Genomic DNA, 22449 nt, shown 5'->3' with positions numbered 1-22449 from the left:
TATATCAGCATTTAACTGGTGAAAGCATGCCCAGTGGCTTCATAGTGTAGTGGTTTACACATTTGCCTAACATGCAAAAGATCCCCACTTTGAGTCTGGGAAGAAGCCCAAATCCCTTGTATATACTTATTTTTGGCAGCATACCCTCACTGAGAATGGATTGACTGTTTGAGCAGGTTAATTTAAACAGCTAGGATGGAGAAGATTTGAAGGGATAAACAAAATGCCTGTCTCTGTTCTCTCAAATTGGTTATTTTATACTTAAATGATAACTCGAAGCTGAATGAACAATTGTAATGTCATTTTGACAGAGGACGCTACACATGCAGCTTATTCTCTGTTCCTAGACTGAGAGATGCTGGAGCCAGTGAAGCTGTGACTGGATGCTGTTACAAAAAAATAAAAAATTAGACCAAATACTGAAATTGCCAATTCTGATCAGCTCACACTCAAATCTGAAAGTGTTAAATGCAAAAGTTGGCAGCACATCCAAACACACTCTAGTTAACCTACCATCTTAGGATGCTATATTAAACTGATTGTTGAGCTGTGACTGAAAGTGCTGCAGAGTAACATTTGTAGTTGCATGGTATGCATGGTGTTTGCTACTTTGGGCCTTACTTTAAATAACAGTATATGGAAACATTGAATTGATTACAGTAAACCTACCAGTCTTTTTCACAGCTTTTTTTTTTTTTTGCCACTCATGAAAGTAGCATTAGCAATTACATTTGACCTTGAGACTAGAGTTGACCTTGAGACTACTGTCACATTGAGGCAACCTCATAGGTGACAATGCTCTGGTCCTGTAAGGAGGAGTTCAGGGTGCATGGAAGGGCACATGGGAGCATCAGCCTTTTCCTGTTTCAAGCTGAGACTCATTTTTGCTCATATCTTGACTTCTATGGAAAAAGAAAAAAGGTAATTTTTCTTCTGATTAAAGTAATTTTCCATCAAAATAAAATTAATCAAAGAGGGGGAGACAATAAAAGTGATGTCTTTATTCTCCTATTCACTACTTTCTTGCAGTCTTCTTAATGATTTTTCTGTCTCATTGATGTTTGAGTTTTCACTGCGGATGCATTTAATCATTCATATTTATAAAGAAGCTGGCACACTGTAATCAGCCCTCATACTGCTCTCTGTCTGCTGCTGCTCATCACTGGAGCTTCAGCAGCACAATGTTCCCTTGTTTTTATGTGGAACAAAAAACAAACTGGAGGTGGTATTGTCCTTGAGAAAGGCGAAAAACAGTATTTTGAACAAATACACAAATGCACAACTGCAGACACAAAGTTGTGTATAGAAATGTACACACAAATCACAGACATCCACGCATTCAGGCTTAGAGACACACTCCTGAAGACACCGTGGGGACGCTCGGTATAATTCAGGCAGTGGTCACCTAAATCCAACGTTATTTCCAGGACAGGTGTGGAGGAGAGGAAGACATCAATCATCTCATTTTTTTCTGGCTCATGAGATTAAAAGGCCTGAATGCACATGTCAAAGAAAACTGGAACTTGTGGTCTTTGTCTAAATTGGCTTATAAGGAAAATCAGCAGTAAGCACTTGACTATTTGATGTCATCAAAGCACTTTCCACTGGAGGAGATCCCTTACAAATCATATTAAATTCTGTATCTGCATGTTTGCTGACTGCAATGGGTCCCCTTGGCAGAAATATTTAAACTCCCACATTGAAGTATGCCCGCTTCACTGCACAATTTGGATCCTTCACAAGCGGTCTATGGGATGCGCACGGCCCATGGGTTCATGTGACAGAGAGAGAGTGTGTGTATGTGTGTGTGTGTGATTGTGTAAGTGTAAGAATAAGCAGCCTCTCAGTAGACATCGCTCCCATCACAGTGCTTAGATCCAGGTGTGGCTGCAGGTGTCACACACACATGAACTCACAAGACTCATTAGACAGAAATAGCCCCTGTTTCCGCCCTAGTTATGCTTCAGTTATGAATGTCCATTAAAAGTAATGGCATCTAATTTTTTTGTCAGTCCAAAGCACATAATTAACATCAAAATGGGGAAAAGACCAAATTGCAGATAATTGACAGTTTTACCTTCTTCTTCTTTTTTTTTTGTTAGCCCTTTTCCCATACAGTGTTACTGGTGCTCTTACAGTATGACTTATTTCATTTTTATCAGTAAGGGAAACTGGCAAGAGAAGCATCAGTGCAGCCACACCCAGACCTGTGTATGTGATTTAATTGTGTGGTTGGGACACAGCTCTGTGTGTGCGTGGTAGATTCACATGTATTCTTAGCCATGCACTGTCTCTGCTATTCAGTCAACTTTAACAGATGTAATGGAAGACTGACTCCATGCAAAGTTTTGTGTCGCTATTGTGCCTATAGGCACACACACAGACACGCTATGCAGCATCCTTTGTAGTCTTTCTAAATTAAAGTGAACAAAGAAATTCTGAGGAAATATGTCTTAATCAGATTACAGTGCAGTTGCCTCTGCATAAACTCCACCTGCCAAACTTTCCTGTACATGCACCATTACCATTCAGAACAGTAGAAAGTGGAAAGTCAGAGAGAGACTGAGATGAATGCTGGTGATAAAAGAAAAATATCAAACAGATGGAGGAGGAGGGGAACGGGCAAAGATTCATTCATTCTGTTTTTTGTTTTAATGGGTTGGATGGTGCACACTTTGAACAGTGCCATCATTAAAGAAATGTTTATGTTGTAGTTTTGAAAGTTGTGTCTTCCTTAAAGAGAAGATCGAGTATGTGAGTGAATATGATTCTAGTGAAAAAGCATTTAATCCTCTTTGTTTTTGTCTTTTCTTGCTCTTCAGGACCCGAGGGCAAAGCACAAGTTTAAGATACACACCTACTCCAGCCCCACCTTCTGTGACCACTGTGGCTCTCTACTCTATGGTCTCATACACCAGGGCATGAGATGTGACCGTATGTCGTACACCCTTCCACCATCCATATTTAGATTACAGTATTTAGATATTGCTCTCATACAGAGGGATGCATAAAAGTAACCATACTTAATTACACACACACACACACACACACACACACACACACACACACACACACACACACACACACACACACACATATATATATATATATATATATATATATATATATATATATATATATATATATATATATATATAATCTGTACAACATTATTTATACCTTATGTCATTAAAGCACAAGAGAGGTGAAGAAGAAAGTGCAGGCAGAGTGGAGCAGGTGGAGATGGGGTGATTGGTGACAGAAGAATAGCAGCAAGAGTGAAAGGAAGGTCACAAGATGGTAGTGAGACCTGCCATGATGTATGGTTTGGAGACGTGGCACTGACAAAGAGACAGGAGGCAGAGCTGGAGGTGTTAAGATTTTCACTGGGTGTGAGCAGAACGGACAAGATTAGAAATGAGTACATCAGAGGGACAGCTCAGGTTGAAGCACATGACCTGCTGTGGTGAATCCTAAAAAGGAGCAGCCGGAAGAAAGTATTTTTATGTCACAAATATCACCATAAATAAAATTCTTGCATAAGATTACAGTTACATCTGTGTGTATTTTTCAGACTGTATGATGAACATCCATAAGCGATGTGTGGCCAATGTGCCGAGCCTGTGTGGCACAGACCACACTGAGAGGAGAGGTCGCATCCAGATCTCAGCTGAGGTTAAGACCAATGTTCTCACTGTTACCAGTAAGTACATCTCAGAAGCATGCACACATATACAGTGCACACACACCTGTGCAGACTTCAGGCTTAAAAAGACTTTTAAAGTTTGAGAATACCAGTCATCTGTCTCCCTCTGCTGTTGGCAGAGGTGAAGGATGGAACTAAAATATGAGCTCAGAATTAGAAATCATTCACATTTGGCCTGCATTCATTTTTATTACAGAGTAATAATTAACAGGTCTTTATTCAAATATGCTGATGTTGAAGGAACATCTTGAGCTTTAACTATTTTGTGTGCAATGAAAGTGAACCTGGAGTAAACTCAATGCGAGTGGCCATTGAGAAGCTTTAGAAATCAACACAAGCCAGATTTGCTTTAACCATACACTATATATAAAAGATTTGTGGACTCAATTTTTTGAAGCCTCAATTTTAGGACGTGGGCCAGCTCAGATTTTTGGATCCACATGTGACCACATTTGGACGAGTTATCAGCGAATGCCCACATGCTTGGTTACCAAACTGCATCCATGGACTGCATGAATGCATCACACAGACACACATTCTTATTAGCGCTTAGTGACATACTAATAAAATACTAGAATTTCAATCACTGTAACTGGGGCACAGACTTAGATGGGCTGTTACGATAATTAACAGGACAGCAGGCCATATTATTTGTCAGATGAGAAGTGCTTTCAGCTGCTCCCTTATTTCCCAAGGGGATGCCACAGCTGATGGATCCGCGTATTTGATTTCTTATTCACCCTACCCTCTTATTAATGTGGGCTTGGGACTGGCATGAGAAGTACACTAGCTTGTGAACCCCTGAGCTTTCACATGTAAGGCTAGTGTGTTTACTTCACCATGGCGCCACTAGGCCATATTATTTGTAACTGCATTAAATATGCATTTTGAATGATGAACACAATCAAGAGGTCCAGTTCAGTTATTTCAATTAGACCTGTCACTTAAAGCAATCATGCCCCTAATAATTCATACTTTCAAGCCTCCTTTATACAGTTTATATAGTTGGGTATTTAAAAAAAAAAAACTTCTTTCATACAGTTGTTGAAATATGCAGCCCAAAAGCATTATTTGGACCAGACTGTAAACATGTTTATTTCTGCTCTGAAGTTGAGCATCTTGGCATGGGAGTCTGTGGGCACTGACTTACTTTTTGGAGCCAGCCTAAAGTGGTCAATCCACTGCAGTTTTTGGCAGTATTTCTGGGCAGACTGAGGTATGACTGAACATCAAATCATTTATCATTCTTGACTCAGCTAGTGAGAACTATGTCATTCTGTAATGGCCTCATTTCTATGAAATGTTATCTCCAGGTCCAAAACTCACACGATGCTGTCAGTGATTTAAAAGGTCATTTGGCAAATGTATCAAATGTTTGACTCTAGTGCTCCACCACAGCATAACCTAGAAAATTTATTGCTGTGGCGCAGTAGCAGGGGCAATAACAATAGTAATCTCCCTGCACTCTTGATTATCTGGCATTAAATCATCAAGCATGTGGCTCAAGAATAAAAATAAATAAGATGTGAGACATATTTGATTTAATTTTGATTGGTTGGTTTCTTGAGTCTGAGTGAGTTTGTTACTTTACTATCTCACCAAACAGAAGAAAAACAGGAGTCAAATCCATTTTCAGGTTCACATCGTGTGTGTGTCACATACACATACACAGAGGTGTTTGTATTTTGTAGCTCTTTAACTTTGTTTGGTTGTTGCTCATTTACAGGAAGTGTTAAATGTGCCAAGTAAGAAAGTAACTTTGTCCTTTGCCATTATTGATAGTATCACTTCTGATTGATATCAGGGATTAGATTAGCATTGTTCAGAGTATTGTCGTACATTTGCATTTTGACTTAAAGGTACAGTAAGTAACATTTTTAGATTTTTTTGTTTAAAAAAGAATGATGTACTCATAAATATACCTAGATTAGTGTGTTATTACATCTTCCAATAAACTGAAGCATTCTAACAAACTTAGAATTAATCCATTAAAAACACACAGGTGCAGGCACCAGTTTGTGGAAGCTGCCATGTTGCCCGCCATCTTGAATACAGTGATGGACATCGCCGTACTGCCTAATCGTGTTTTATGCATGTGGCTAGAGACAGGCCACATATGTTGTACCCCTTATAAGTTGCTTTTAATTGAAAGATCACAAATAGCTCTTTCAGACTATATATGGCCATTTAACATTTGTACATGTAAATGTTCTTCATTTCTTTCTCATTATGTACCGTATTTTTCGGACTATACGTCGCTCCGGAGTATAGGTCGCACCAGCCAAAAAATGCATAATAAAGAAGAAAAAAACATATATAGGTCGCACTGGACTATAAGTCGCACTTTTTTTGGGGGGGGGGTTGATAGAATCCGAGACTCAGAGCACAAATTCCATCTTGAACGGCAATTTAAAATAATAATGGATTAAAGAACAGGACGAACACGGTTACACCTACGTTATGCTAACGTAGCACATTCAGCTACATGACGCACAACGAACACGTGTTCGGTATTGTTACGTTGTAAACACACTTCCAAAGTCGGCGATATTCACAACAAAGGTCGTCTTTATTAACAGAAAAACGGCTGCTGTAGGCCACAGCCACGCCAACCACAACTACAACAGCGGAACAGCAACACACACACAGGCAAGCTCTCGGTCTTTTTCTCTCTCTCCATGCTGCCTTCACGAACCTCCCGAACAGTCCGAAATCCCACAACATCAACACGCTCTCTAACTAAGAGAATCGCTACAGTATGTTAACGTAACATTAAGTTATTCAGATAACCATAGCATAAATAACATACTAACAAGTTAACCAAACCATCAATCCATTGAATTCTTCATCCTCGGTGTCACTTCTAAACAATTCCGTACACTCCGTAGACGAAGCGCCGCTTCCTCTTCTGTGTCGCGTTAGTCAGACTCGTCGTCAGCTGCAGTTCCAATTATTCCAGCCTTTCTGAATCCCAACAGGATGGTTTGTCACTGAAGCCCATGTTTTCTTGATCCATCCAATGACTTCCAGGAAAGTTGGGTGGCGCATTCTCCCAGTTGCCGTTAAGCTGTGCTCTCCATCCACTGCGCCCACAGGTTACGCAAGACTGCCTTAAAGCTGCAGTTCACGGAGATGTCAAGTGGCTGGAGTATTTTGGTTCATGTGTTATAAATGTCACATATACGTCGCTCCGGAGTATAGGTCGCACCCCCAGCCAAACTATGAAAAAAAGTGCGACTTATACTCCGGAAAATACGGTATGTATGTTTCTCCTTTTACAATTACAATTTACAATTACTTATTTTCAGCAAATTAGACATGCAACCCTCCCATCTCGGGACAGCTAACAATGAGCCAGCTAAACAACAACAGCAGCTGGTTATAAGCTCACATTATTCCAACTAATGTCAGGCTTGAGTGTCCTAAAAATCACACTTTACCCCTGATAAACAATTTGATTACATTCTCACATTGTATGAGAGTTTATTCGCTAAGTGTTCGAGACCAACAATGTTAGATCCATTTCAAAGAAAGTTTCACAAATGCCAGCAAAGAGCAGCAAAAACAGCAGCGCTTACCAACAGAAAAGTTCAGGATATCCTCAACAGTTCATCTCAGTATCGCAGAAGTGAGCCTCACTAACTCATCAGCTTGTATCAGACTTTTTTCACAAAGTAAATAGACATGGACACCAGCTGAGATAAACAGCGGACTGACAACTTACACTCACCACAGATGAACAGCAGCAACCATAGTTAAGATTATGTTGTTGAATTGGGAGGGGTAAGAAAACAGAACTCAATTGACTGCAGTCTGCAATCTAGTGGTGGGATTTTACACACTGTATCTTTTAATTTATGTGTACTTCATGAAGTTGCTTCACACATTTAGCAAGCCCCTTGAACTGTGATTTAACCAGTGCATTCAGTGCATGGGTCTCATTGGGTTAAATATATTGAAACAGAAAGTAAATGTGATGATGGTTACACTGGGGAAGGGAGCTGTAGCTGTGGATCCTCTTTGGACTCTATGTCCATTTGTTCTGTGGTGTCTTCTTAATGTTTTGTTTCCCCGTCAGATAGTACATGTACCATTGGCACTTTCACAGTTGTAAAAAAAAATTTATGAAACCATCTTTATGTATTTGCCAGTTAGACATTCTACCTACTTCCCTCACTGTAAGCCTTTAGGACTGCAGTAGTTGTATCTGGCAGCCAACTGACCCTAAGATGTCTCTGAATAAATAAAAAGTATGGTGTTGCTCAGTGAAAGCACTGTCTACCAAGCTTAAATGAAATTAATCATTAATCCATTCATCTGATTATATTATGTCGTTAACAACAATTCAGTATCTGTTTTGCACTAACAGTATATTTGAACTGCTGTCTTTAACCCAAAACCAAGAGGAATGTTTTTAGTATTTGTGAAAAGTAATTTAAAAAAAACTTAAAAAATATCTCCTACCTTTTTCTTTCTACCTAATTAAATGTATATTTTGTTATATTTAATATAACATTAAGTGTTTAATCTTTCTGGTATACCATAGACATATTAAAATTATTATTGTGGTAAATAATTAGTATCTATGCCACTATAATGTATAGAAATCCATACTATATCATTTAAACAAAAATTGTTTCAGAGGGATAGGTTCACTATATGCTCAGATCTCTCTCTTGTGTCATGGTATATTTAACTAAAAATGGAAAACTGGAGAAAAAGTGTCATCAGATTGATCCCTGTTTTATCTGCAGTGCCTTATCTGACCTGCAGGTGGCTGCAGAGATTTACATGCACTTTTCTCATTTGCCTGTTAATCACAGCTTTGCCTTAAAATGAAATAATAAGACATTCTTGTTATAAAGAAAAACTTTTATCAGGACTCGGACTCCACCCACGTGATGTGAGTTCAGTTAATGTGGCAGTCTGATTACATCTCGCTGAGTTTGGACGGATTAACTAAACACTGCCTACACAAACCTGCTCCATCTTAAGAAGTGTAGATGTATAAACTGTGACACTTAATCCATGTGCATGTTTCTTCCTTCAGTAATTGATTGGATCAGTGAAAATATAAGAAATGTCCTCACTAAGTTTTCAATAAATGTTAGCAAGAACTTGTAAAAGTACATTCAAATTCCCTTTTTTTGCACGTAGAATATTTCCCCTGTATGGCCTGCTGCTGGGTTTAATTTCAGATTTTTTTCTCGCTCTTATTTCTCTGTTCTATCTTTACGATTCCCACGCTGGTAGACTGATCATTAGCTGGTGGTTACTCTGGGAAAGGATAAGAGAGCAGGCTTATCACAGGCAGACTGCTAAGACAGCAGAAAAGGCTACAAATTCACTTGTGCTACAAAACAGAGCAGAAGACAGTTGCATTAAATGTTAGAAAATTTCAAAGTAAATTAACAACTAATAGTATTTTGCATTAAGTTTAGTCTTATCTAAATGTCAGTCTTTCACATCCACTGATTATATGTTGATATTCTTGTAACTTGTGGTTATGCTTTGCAGATAATAATAAAAATCAGTTGGAGGTGTAGCGCTCACTTTTGTCCACAGGGGTCAGTATGGAGCTTTGAGTAGCTTACGATGCAGTGAGGTAGAGGTGAAAAAAAAAAAATGCCACCACAGAGAATGAATTGCAGAACCACTAGGAATTACTTTACAGCTCAATGTAGCAGGATCAGGTGAAAACAGCTGCTACACTGAGAAATGCATTTGGGTTGTGAATTTAATCAAAGTAATTGACATGGCTGTAAAGTGACACTTTCATAGTCAATTTTAATTCACCTCTGTCCCCTTTTCATAGAGAGATTAGAGCTCAGGTCGATGACAGAACTGCTCACGTGGAAGCATCTAGCCCAAGGACACTCCAGCAGGGAGAATGCAGTGGGGCACTAAACTGGTGTCTTAAAGGTGTCCCCTATTTTCGGTGCTGCACCCAAGCTGCCTAACAGTAGAGAAGAATAGCATTTACATGTTTTTGTGCAACATGTTGTGCATGTCTAGTTGTTCTGAGAGGTGAGATGTATGGCAGTGTAAATACTGAAACTGGGACACTGTATTAAAAAGCTGTTTTAAGAAAGCGAGAATTAGAATAAGGTTCAACTCCTTTCCAACCAGTGCACAGCTGGTACACTTTTATTTTTGTTTGTTTGTTTTTAAAATAACAGATCAGGAGCCGGGAATGAAGACTCTGATGATGCAACACAAGCAAGGAATGTTGCAGCTGTGTTACTATATTTTTACTAATATAAATCTTGACTCAGTATATTGAGTCAAGATTACTAGATGTACATTACAAGATGTATATTACTATACATTTTACTTCTAATAAGGGGGCATCATAGTGGTGCAGTAGCAGCCTGTGTGAATTCTGTCCAGGTATTCCACCATCCACTCACAGTCCAAAGGCATGTTAGATTAACTGGTGATTCTAAATTGTGTGAATGTGGGCATAAATGGTTGACTGTCTCTATGTATTAGCCCTGAGATAGACTGGCAACCTGTCCGGGATGTACCTTACCTTTCACCCAGTGAGAGCCGGGATAGACTCCAGCCTGCCCACGACCATTAATTGGATAAGCAGTTAAGAAAATGGATGAAAGACTTAATTTTACAATTATTGCTTAGATTTTATTATTCAGGTCCTCAACATCAGATTGTAGTCCATAACAGCTGCACCATCATCTAACACCAAGCCAGCTGATCCAGGGTTAAATTGTTTTGTAAGGCATTATCTCTGACTAAAAGCTGAATGGAGGCTTCACTGTGCTCATCCAGCTTGTGCGGATAAATGTGGCAGAATCACTCACTTCAGAAGAATCACTCCTAAATATAAATGAAAACTGGCACTTGGTCAAACTAAACCAGGGCACAGAATGTTTTTCACCTGTAACATCGTAATGGCTTGGATGAATTTGTCTGTAGACATAAGTTAGTATATGTTAGTAGGCTGATCCCAAAACATAAGCATGTTTCAAAAAAGAACTGAGGATTATTCTGAGACTGAACGATGACAGATGGAGAGCTGGAAGCATGTACAGTATGCTGCATAATTGACTGGCTGAGAAGCAGCAGCCAATCAAGAGTGAAGAGAAAAGGTGGGTCAGGTGACACTGCAGGCATTTAGATGTACAGGAGGGAGTAGCAATATCTGAAATGACAACCCAGTTCTTTCAAGAAAAAGAAATGCAACTCTTTAGACTGTGGATTATCATTATTGTCGTCATCTGTTCAGACATCCTAAAGTGATCATTGTCACCATCCACCAGATGACTTTATCAGGAATGCTTTTGCAAGCAAGAAGGTGGACATAATCCAGTAATCCTACTAACATCTGATGAAGCAGCTTCACAAGGGAAAAGGGGCACTACCAACACCCATGCTGCTGTTCACATATATTATTCTGCTGTAACTGCACTCTTATCACCTCTAACTGCCCCTCACACACAAATAGTGATCCATACATGTTCTTTGCATTTAGCACACACTGTATGCAAGCAAGAATTTCTCACATTCCCATTACTGTACCTGTGCATTTTCAAGCAGCTCCATTTACGTACATAAAAACAACACATCCTCAACTCTTTACTGTAAGTGTCCTTTGAGACTCTTTGGCATGCTACCCTCTTTACAGCTCTGCTCCACAACTAGCATTTGATAGTCACTTTAACAGGAATCATCTAATATTTATTGACCTGCCACACTGAGGGTTTAATGCCAGCCATGCGTGTGCGCTGTGGTTAACCTCCTGGAGTTTAGTGTAGAGTAATGGTTAAACAGCTTGAAGACCTCATCTCTCTGACATCTTGGGGTTTTCCTCACACTGTGAGTTCACTGGCAAGCTGTTCTTTCTGTTCTAGTTTCTCTCCTGGCAATGCTGCATGTTCCCCAAAGGATTACTGACTTTTATTGCAACAGTGTGCAACACTTTTTGTCAGTATAAAAACAGCCCTTTCGCCAAATTAAGCTAAAAACAAGTCACAGCGCATGCTACATTTTTCCTTTCTCTTCAAAGTTTGCATCTCCTCCACTCGTTAAACAGCACAAATTCTTCTAGGATGCACTGCAAGATCAAAGCTGGTACTGAGTCTGCTAAAATTCACACGCTCAACCCAGATTGCAATAAATGTTTGGCCTAAAATGGCACACTTATGCAGTTCTTTTATGGGCCACGTTTGTCTGCACTGAGGGTGAATCTAGCTGCCTCAACTCAGCCAAATGTCCAACTTATGGCCAGATTTGAGATATGTTGTGACATTTGGGCCACATGTGGCTCTTCCTGCATTTCACCAATACAAGTGAAAGAAGCTAGAAGTCATGTGAGTAAACACGTTTTGTCCTGCATAGAGTCCTGTGAGATGGATGGATGGATGGATGGATCTATTTTCTTCATAATTAATTTTCACATGATGTAACAGTTTGCTCCAGAAGCATTACAGATGCAATATTGCACATAATACCTTAGTTTACCTTAGTTTTTATGCCATTGTTATGCCAGTCATTCTGCAACAAAAATTACTGAGCTCCAGCCGAGCGCATTTGTGTGTTGTGGGTGGATTTTTGCACAAGGGGTGAGAAAGGTCTTGTGTGCTTTCGTGTGTCGAGTGCTTTCCTAACGGGCTGCCTAAGACGCAGCAGCCCTGCTTTTGGTAATTGGATATGACCTCACAACTTGACCAGGAACTGTAATTGTGCACACACACAATTTAACCCACACTCTGACCGCTTGGGATTTTTACACCACTGGAATACAATTACAGCCCAATAACAAACAGCCACATAAGAAGGATTAGTGTTGGAACTGGCAACCCTCATTGGTCTACATGGTCATTATAGACAGACTCAGTAACCTCAAGGCTGTAACCCCTATACAGTGTGTTTGAGTGTGTGCCTCAAGTTAAGCATGCCTAGTTTAATTAGTTTGGTTTCAGGGGAGAGTTTTGATTTAAAAACTAAGAGTCTTATTTGGACAAATTTGCAGTCATGAACAGTACAGAACTACTAAAACAGGTACGTCCTGTTCTTGGAAACACAGTATCTTGAAGAAAATGTCTCAAAGGTTGGAGCAACTTGAACTCAAGGATGGAGTGATTGGACGTTTTTAGTCCAAGGTCAGAGTTCATGGTCACTGTAACTGTTACATATTGAACAGATTCCCTCAAATTTGCACCGCCATTCATTTAGACTCGAGGATGAACTGATTAGATTTTCAGGGTCAGTAGTAAAGGTTACTGTTTTTGACCTTAACTCAAGAATCTTTTTGCTAATTATGACAAAATTCCATAGAAATGCTTAATGGGATAAAATGAAGTAATGACAATTTATATCCAAAAATCACTCTGGCATTGTAATGATCTGCAAAAACACTGGCCATAATTTAAGGCCATAATAGAGGAGCAGGCGGAGTGCTTTCTGGCCATATTTCACATGTGGTCAGAGAGTAAATTAACACCAACTCTGTAACAGTTGTAGAGTTTTTGTGCTAAAGGCTTGAAGATGTGTGTACATTTTAGAATTTGTAGTTTCTTTGCAGCAACATCCATATTTGAAGCATTGGTCTGTCAAAATCTGCTTTCTTGGCCAAGCATAAAGTTTCAATGCTGAACCTACATGGATGTAATACAGATAGAACGACCAAGAGATTGGCTGGCATAGGCATTCACTGTGAGGTGGTAATTCTATTTAAAGCAATGTCACCTCATTTATCAATTATCACTCAAAAAAAAAAAACATAACTTCATGTTTACTCCAGCTTCATTAAGCGGGAGAATTAATATGGAAGAGGCAGCAAAGTGAGTGCCGATATAGGATTATAAATATTTGACTGAAACCAGGTGGGGTGTCCTTCAAAATGTGTCAAAAGCGAAAGTTGAATAAACATATTTCTTCTTTATTTTAATTTGCAATAATAAATATTTTCACAGTGATTTATATTCACATTTTTTAACCATAAATGCACACCATTACTAATATTTTCTTTATATTATGAAAATGACTTCAGGTTGTTTTATGAAAATGATCATTAAGGTCACATTTAGCTACATTTGGTTAATTTTACACACAAAAATAGGTTATCTTCATATTAAATATGTGGTCCTGCCCCCTTGTATATTTTTTTTGTCTCATCCTTGTCATTTATTTATCCTAAACAAAGGTTTATAAATGAAAACTTGTAATACTTCTTGAAATTATTAATTCTCTTTTTGACATTCTTTCTCTCTCCTCACTCCATCTCATTTCTTTTTATTTCTCCCTTCAGTCAAAGAGGCCAGGAATCTGGTTCCTATGGACCCCAATGGTCTGTCAGACCCTTATGTGAAGCTTAAACTGATCCCAGATCCCCGCAGCGAGAGTAAACAGAAGACCAAGACCATAAAGTGCTGCCTCAACCCCACCTGGAATGAGACCTTTAAATTGTAAGGCTTTATCACACCAAGTGTGGTGGTATCTTATTTATTTATCAGCCTGTCTTTCTCTTCCTTCTATTCAGTGGTCTTTTATCTCTTTTCCTTCTCTCCCTCACTCACTCAGTGCAGTGATCTGAGACCACATTATATTATGCTTGTCTTTCCAAGCATGTGTAACCGCTGGCACTCAGCTAAGAAACATCTGGCTCCTCGTTTTTGTAAAATCTTGCTTTTGGGGTCATTTGCTGCAGTTAGCTCCAATGACATACTTAATAAGCTACACTGCATTTGCTGTGGAAGTGCATTTGTTCACTCAAAGGCATTTCTATCATTCTGTCTATAAAAATATTGACAGAAGATAGAAATGGAAAGCTTCCTGATATCTACTGTATTTTTGTTTCTTTTATGAATAAATGTAAATGTAACTCTGAGGAATGATACTAGTAATCTGGTTATGGGAGATTTAAAAAAATGAATTTAATACTACTGCTGCAAGTCTTTTAAAGTTAAACCTTTGAATGAGAGAGATGACAATAAAATCACCTACGGTTATCACTGTCAGCCATCATCGTTTGTCCTTCCGTCCCTTGCAGCCACCTGAAAGAATATGATAAGGACCGCCGCCTGTCAGTGGAGGTGTGGGACTGGGACCTGACCAGCCGCAATGACTTCATGGGATCACTGTCCTTTGGCATCTCAGAGCTCCAGAAACAAGGGGTGGATGGATGGTGAGATAAAAGGGGGAATAGAGGAGGGTATGGTGAGACATGAGGCAGAGAAACAGCGCTGGTAGAGGAGGAGGGAAAGGGAAGGTGACCTTGTTCATTAATGCACTGTAGGAGAAATACTTTAGTTGGTGCTTCTCTTTTCAGTCTGATTATACTCAGTGCCAGAGCAACTCTACCCCCATCTCTTTATCTCTGCTTCTTTATCTCCACCACCCTCCCTCCCGCACTTTCTATCTGTAGCCCAGTCTCTATATCTATCTTCCTCTCTTTTTTGCTGACGCTGCCCTGTCAGGGTTTTTAATGAGATGCCAGGTTTTGAGGTGGAATAGTGGAGGTGGAGAGATGCCATTAAAAACCTGATGTTCAGAGCAAACCTGTGCAAGTGTAGGTTTTCCTCTATTCCATCTTGGTGCAGCTCAAAAGACTCACACTTGCTGGCAAGTGGAGATACAGAGTGAGAGTGACACAGATGTAACATCTCATTGTTAACGCTAAAAATCTGTATACTTCTGTGTTCTTGTTGCCTATGGGTGGTATTTGAAATTATGCTGAAACATACTTGTGCAATAATTATACTTTCCAGATGTGTACAGTGATGTGCAGAAGTCTCGAGCCACCCCTCATTTTAAAAAAAACTTTTCTTCCAAGGAACTAGACTTTGTTTTTTAAAGCGGTCTTTAGCGATAGCTGTCCAGGCTCTCTAAAGGTCGTTCAAACCTTTTCTTTGAACCACTTAATACTGACTTATGAATCATTCAAACATAAAAAGGCACCTAACTCAAGGGATAAACTAGTGTTGTGTCTACACATAACTGAAAACTTAGAAAAGAGCCAATTTAAAATTTTGCCTTTAGCATCTTTGTTACTAGCAGCCTGTAAACAAAAACACATCACTTGTTCTAATTTCTTTAGTTGACTCTTCATAAAATGCCAAAGATAACACAGTTTGACAATAGTATATTTGCACTAATGCGGTGCTTCCCAAACAGCTATTATCTGAAAATTTGGAATATCTTGGAGTATGTGCTCAAAGAATTGTGGTAGAAGTGGTAGGGCTAAAAAACTATGTGCAGCAGATGAACAGCATCTGGAAATTATGCCCTTGAGAAATAAGAAAGAAATCCAGCAAAGACCTGACACAGGTGCATCTGACCAGTTGATCCATCTACTGTTTACTGAAGCCTCATCAGTATTGTACAAGCTCTGTTTTTGCTTTATATTTTCTATTTCCATGTGTATTTGCGCATATTTCAATAAATTGCACATATTTCCCATTTTCCTAATAAAATCTAAAGAAATTAGGGGCAGCTCAAGACTTTTGCACAGTACTGTAAATGTGCAAATGTAAGAATATCATTATCCATTCCTCGAGGGTGATAACTCCCATATGTTGTTGACAGTGTGAAGAAGCTAGCACAAACTGAGTAACTCCATCAGTATGCAAACATAGTGGCTGTATTTATTAAGTGTTTATTATGAGATAAGCAACCATGACCAGCTTATAATCATGTCAAGCTCCACAGAACAGGGAACGTGCCAGTTATATTATCTACTTATGCTTTATCATTGCGAAAACAAAAATAAAATATTTTAACTAAAATAACTTTGTGGTATGAGGTGTAATCGCTTGAAACACAGCTCTGATCTCACAGTCTAACTGACTGAGCAGCAGCAAAGAGAATAAAGAGCAGAGATCTGTTTCACTGTATAAATAAACACCCAGCACAAATTATTTACTATTTGAAAATGTGAAAATTATATTGTATTGATTTTTGGGGGGATGATAGGCATTTCCACTGTGATTTGGATCCATCTCTATCAGGCTTTGCTAGATTACCATGAAGGGGAGTGAATTAGTAAATAATCGCCTGATTATTCTTTAGGCCTTTAAATTGGTGCACTAACTGTCAGCAGCTTCAGTTAATGGCAGCAGTTAAACACCCCAATTGTATAAACTAATTGGGAATTGATTTGACTGGAAATATTCTCTCACTTTAGGTTTAAGCTGCTCTCCCAGGAAGAAGGCGAGTACTTCAATGTTCCTGTCGCTCCAGAGGGGGAGGAGGGCAACGAGGAGCTGCGGCAGAAATTTGAGGTGTGTGTGCATTAAAGGTTTGTGCATTAAAGGTTTGTAGTGTGTGCGTGTGCCTGCTTTATGTCTTGGTATGGTCGGCTTGTGTGTGTGTGCAAGCACTATGCATCTGTGTGTTCCTGAGTGAGGGCCACTCCGGGAGAGCTGTTAGCAGTTGGCAGGCACACTTATAGTACCATCCGGTCTGGCACACTGCAAGCCCAGGCATGTGTGTGCGTGCGTGCGTGCGTGTGTTCGTGTGTGTGCGTGTGTGTGTGTGTGTGAGCAAGAGCTGAAGCTGACCAGTAGACCCACGCATTTGGCAGTGGTGAGGAGATCCCCTTTCTCTTTTTTCCTTCTCTTTTCCTCTTCTCCTTCTGTCTTGGTGACACGTAGCCACAAACTTGAGAGACTTTTTCTAAATGTGTTAAAGTAAAGTAGTGATGTGAGTGGGCACATTTGCTTTTGTCACAGTTTTAAAAGATTCTTTCAGACAATTGTCCTTGCAGGACAATTTAAAAAAAAAAAGGAAAAATACCTGCAAATGAGGTATTGTAACATTTTGTGAAATAAAGTATTGTGCAAAGGTCTTGAGCCCCACCCACCCTCCAGCTTTCAGATGCTATTCTCCTTCCTTGTAGATAGTTTTTTTAAACCCTGCTTGTTCTTTTTGGTCCTCCACTTATTCAGTTTCCTCAAGCTGTAAGGACACCCTGCACGCCAGCGCAAAATATGCAAGATTTTTAGATAATGGCTCTTTGGGAATCACCTTGTTGGTCCAAAAATATTATTTTATGAATGTCAAACTGCTCTGTGGCGTGTTTTGTAGGTTCAGCTAAAGAAATGGGAACAAATGATGTGTTTTTGTGACAGACTGCTAGTAACAAAGTGCCTAAAGATACAATTTAAAATTGATTCTTTGCTAAGTTGTCTGTCAACAGAACACTGGTTCATCCCCTGAGTTAGGAGCCTGCCAGCCCTGGAAGCATTGGGGACCATTACAAAAACAGAATCGTCTTTTTCTTGCTGCAGAGTATTGTTTTCACTAGATGGTTTTGCTATAATTCTTCTTAATTGCTACTTTACTTTAACATTTATCAATTTTAAATTAGTGCAATGCAATAATTTTTATTGCTAACTGTTTGACTGTTGGCATTGTAGAGCTGGTATTCCTGCCTTCTATCCTCCATTTCTCTGTGTGTTCCTTCTCCCTGTCCTCATTTAGCTTCCCTCTCTCTCCTTCACTTATATATTTTTTGTCCTTTGTCACCTTTGCTGCCCCCTTGTGATTTTCTCTCTTTTAATCTGTATTTCTTCCCCCTGCCTCCTCAAGGTCACGGTCCTCAGGCGTTCACTGAGACACATTCTCAGGGGGCCAGATGTCACACATGCACAAATGCATCTTTGCACACACGCGCACACAAGCTTGATTTCAACCTCTGGGGTGAAGCCCACAGAGAGGCTGCAATGAGACACAGACAAAGAGATTTCAGTATGGTAACATGAGCTGCATGCCTCCATTTCACACACATGCTGAAACTCCAAATGTTATTCAGAATAAGATATGAAACACAAAGCGGTTTCAGTTTTATGATTAAGCAGCTGTGATTTGTAGGTTTATAGTTCAGTTTGACTGTTTGAAAAAGCACTTAAAGCAGCTTGTTGGAGGACATTTCAGCTTTACCGCTGATACAGTATTTGAAGGAGCACTGTCTGCCTGATGTTTTTCATCATGGATTGATATGAATCAGCTTTGCTCACCACCAATTTCAAAGCAGTTTGCACAACGCACTTACATGTCCATCCATGCGGTAATTGTAGTTTTTATTGTTGAAACACTGCAATACTGATAAGTGCCCTTATATGTACTTTAGCGGTAGAAAACAAGGAGTAATTCATGATGTGATCTAATATGATCACAATACATTGCCAATGTAATTTGGCGCCACTATATTGATAACTGTGTCACAAAAGAAGAATAAATAAAAGAATAAAGAATAAAATAATAAACTAAAATATACCGAGCGGTACCGGGAGCCGCTGAGTACTGGCAGTGAAGAAATTACCGCAACTGCACAGGACAAAAAGTGTAGAGATTGTCACTGTGGATCATCAGTTTAAGATAAGATCAGGAAAGATTAGATGTGCTCAGCCTCTACCTCTGTTTCTGAGTGAGGAGGCATGTATTAATTAAGATTAATATATTAAGAGCATTTTAAAACTGAAGCATGGCTTAGCAAAGTAGAGAATAAGATTAAAGTTCTTACAAAGGAGATAAGACAAGAGTGAATGACAAGGTCGAGACAGAGAGATTGTTAGAAATGAAGAGTGAGCAGAGGACTGAGACTGACAGACGTGCATAAATTGAAAGTTGGAGACAAAGGCCAAATTTATGAAGATGAAGGTCAAATGAATTATTTTAGAGAATGAGAAATGTTTTGAAAACTTTTAGAGTAAGTGGGAGAGCGATGAAAGGCGGAAAGTAGTGACAGTGGTGACTGAGTATGGTGAGACTCACAGGGAGGCCATAGTTGTTATAAAAGTGTGCGATTAAGTGTAAAAGAGTTTGCACAGGATAAATGAAACAGAACAAGAAAAATTTCCTCCTTTCAACACATTTTGATTGATGAGTTTGACTGTAAAACTTCTATGCAAAGAGCTATGTTTATGACTGCGGAGTCAATATCTTAAAGTAAAACAGGGAACGCAGTGGTACACGTAACCAAAAGTGCAGCACAGACAAAATTACGCCAACTGCGTACACTGAACTTGCAGTCTTGCTGCCTTTGAAATTGTTGTTTTGAAGATATGAACCATTTACAATCAGATGCCATCTTCAACATGATATTGTTGCATCAAAATGGCAATAAAATGGCAATAAGACCGCAGTAAGAGTCAGTCTGCTACCAGTTTTGATTATGTGATTGAATGGGTCAAGTTGGCATTTACATGCAATTTGTTTGTGATAATACAGCGACTAACTGTGAAAAACGAATCTGTTGCCTTCCACATACACAGAAATTCACATTAACTCCTTAATTCAGAGTCCAGCCAGAACCTCATAGATTTGGAAGAGAAATTCCTCCAAAAATAGTGACATAGTTGCTGCAAAATGACGTAAGCACTCGGTAACCTTGCTTTTGTATAGGAATACAGCGAGAATACAACCAATTGATTTGAATTTCCTATTGCAAAGAGACATATTGCAGACAGGTTGTGCTCATCTGTGCGGGCTGACTCGGATTGATTGCAATGTGTTGGCAATCTATGCTTATAAATTAGACAGGCATAATTTGGAAACCAATCTGTCTAATAGTGATTATACTCAGTCTCAGAGTCAGACCGTGTTGGCTTGGAGACAGGTTGCCTCCCACCAGGTGACCTGAGGTTGAGGGTGTTGCATACTGGAACTACGTGCTATCGGTCGCCTAATGCCCAAAAATATTCTATGCAATCACCGGGCAGCCAGCAGTTGTTTTATAATTGCAACGACCAATCTCCTGACATTTTTGCACCCGTTCCCACTTCAGTTTCCAGAAAACTACAGATGCTGTGACTGGCACGTTTCATAACAATTGCTGTAATAAACCTTATAAACTATAAAGAGCAGAGTTTTACTTCTCAGCTGTTAGGGCTTATAGTCATGGTTATGCTTACCAGTTTGTCTCTAATAGTAGCCTTTGATTATGGCAATTACTCCAAGGTTTCAAAATTACTGATATTATTCATTAACATTAAAATGCTACAAACAGCGCTTCTTAATGAGTCCAGATGGCTCAATAATGACAGCCTCCTCATCATAACATTTTTAAAGATATTAGCTGGCTATGAAATATTGGAGCTGTGTGCCAGATTTGTTTTGTCTAATTTCTTCTTCTTCTTCATTTTCTCTCACCCCATCTAGAGGGCTAAAATTGGTCCTGGGAAGAACACAGAAGGAAAGTCAGCCAATGCTGCATCCCGGTTTGACTCCAATGGCAACCAAGACCGCATGAAGTTGTCTGATTTTAACTTTCTCATGGTGCTGGGCAAGGGCAGCTTTGGCAAGGTAAAACATGATGTTTAAGTATGTGTGTGTGTTATTGTTTTTGCTGTTTAATACCATTGACCTGCTGGAGATTGCAGATGAAAATTATATGGACCCATTTCAATTGATAGTTTCACTTTTTAAACAGAAAAAACATGAAACATAAGCATTATGTGTGTGATTGAAGGTGCAATCTAAAAGTGCAGTGGGCTCACCCTTAAAAACCAAAAAACAACACAACCATAGCTTATCAACTGGCCATGAGGCCAAATTTGGCTCACTGTGACTTTGGCCTCTTCACCTAAAACAAATTCAAATTGCAAGGTCATTATTTTGACACTGAAAGGGAACCAGCATGCACTGCAAATGCACAAGTGCATCTGGTCAGAGCAAGACTTCCAGGCAGCAATTTTACAATAGCAGGAGTGCTGGACTCTGTCCAGAGGTGCACAAGGAGACAACCTCAAAGGTGATAGTAGCTTAAATCAGGAGTCATCTTTTTTAATACATGGTGTAGCAGAATGTTTTGATTGCAACTCATATAGGTTTAGCAAATTCCAGTATTTTATGTTAAAATGTAATCAATGGTATGACATTCATTTTTAAGCATCTGCACACTAAAATCCTCCCAAGGAAAAACATATATATGCAAAGCAGCCACAGTGCATATGCAAAACCTTTTTTTTTTTTTTTAATTGTGTGCTATAGTAAAGATATTTGGGAGGCTTTTGTGTGTGTGTTTGTGTTTGACTGAGCATCAGTGCTTTATAGTATAACTACAAACAGAGTTTAGAGTAAAAGAAAGAAAAGATGGACCATAAGAGGAACTAGAGAAGGAGGGAATTAAAAATATTAATTACTGACAGTAGACAGAGGTGGATGAAGAGAAAGAGGTGAAGATGATGTGACAAAGCGTGGTGATAAAAGAAGAAAGACAGAGACGTGAGGCATCGCAACAAGGTTGACATGAATAAAATGAGAGAGAGAGGTAAAAACGTCGGACTGAATGAAAAGCGCACGGGGAATCGGGGGGGGGGGGGGGGGGGGGGGGGGGGCGCTGACATGAATGAATGAAAATCAAGGCAAGAAACAGAAAGAATGGGAAGATGCTGTGAGAGACAGAGAGAAGGAAAAAAAATCGGGTTGAGCAGCAGGGTGGAGGGAGACTGAAAGTGACATAAAGAGCATGAAAGAGAAAGAGAGAGAGAGAGAGAGACCATTGTCTGTGTCTCAGACTTGTATGCCTGCTGCCTGTTTCCATGGTAACAAGCATTTAAAGCTACACTGATGCGTCATTGTAATGGAGCTGGAGTTGAGGCTCGATCATTACTGGAATACCCAACTCACACATGCGCACACACAAACACAGATTGCCGAAGCATGCAGAGATACGCAGCTTCAGTGGAAGACACACATTCACACACACACACACACACACGCACACACACACACACAGGTGCAGCCCGTGTTGGGGGCACATTCCTGCAAATGTATATCCA

General features: G+C 39.5%; 1 protein-coding gene across 2 annotated transcripts in view; it reads left to right on the top strand.

Annotated features, from left to right (window-relative positions):
* prkcbb (protein kinase C, beta b) overlaps window positions 1-22449 on the top strand; it is a 101316-nt gene that overhangs the window by 39542 nt on the left and 39325 nt on the right. For both annotated transcript variants that reach the window (XM_030735731.1, XM_030735730.1), the window contains exons 4-9: window positions 2823-2934; window positions 3575-3703; window positions 13977-14133; window positions 14718-14852; window positions 16851-16947; window positions 20828-20971. In XM_030735731.1, coding sequence (XP_030591591.1) covers window positions 2823-2934; window positions 3575-3703; window positions 13977-14133; window positions 14718-14852; window positions 16851-16947; window positions 20828-20971 — 774 coding nt within the window. The remainder of the gene's footprint in view (window positions 1-2822; window positions 2935-3574; window positions 3704-13976; window positions 14134-14717; window positions 14853-16850; window positions 16948-20827; window positions 20972-22449) is intronic.

The sequence above is a fragment of the Archocentrus centrarchus genome, chromosome 8 (genome assembly GCF_007364275.1).
Source record: "Archocentrus centrarchus isolate MPI-CPG fArcCen1 chromosome 8, fArcCen1, whole genome shotgun sequence".
In the NCBI taxonomy this organism is placed as follows: domain Eukaryota; kingdom Metazoa; phylum Chordata; class Actinopteri; order Cichliformes; family Cichlidae; genus Archocentrus; species Archocentrus centrarchus.
Note: the sequence above shows the minus strand (reverse complement) of the source record. Positions and strands in the feature narration are given on the sequence as shown.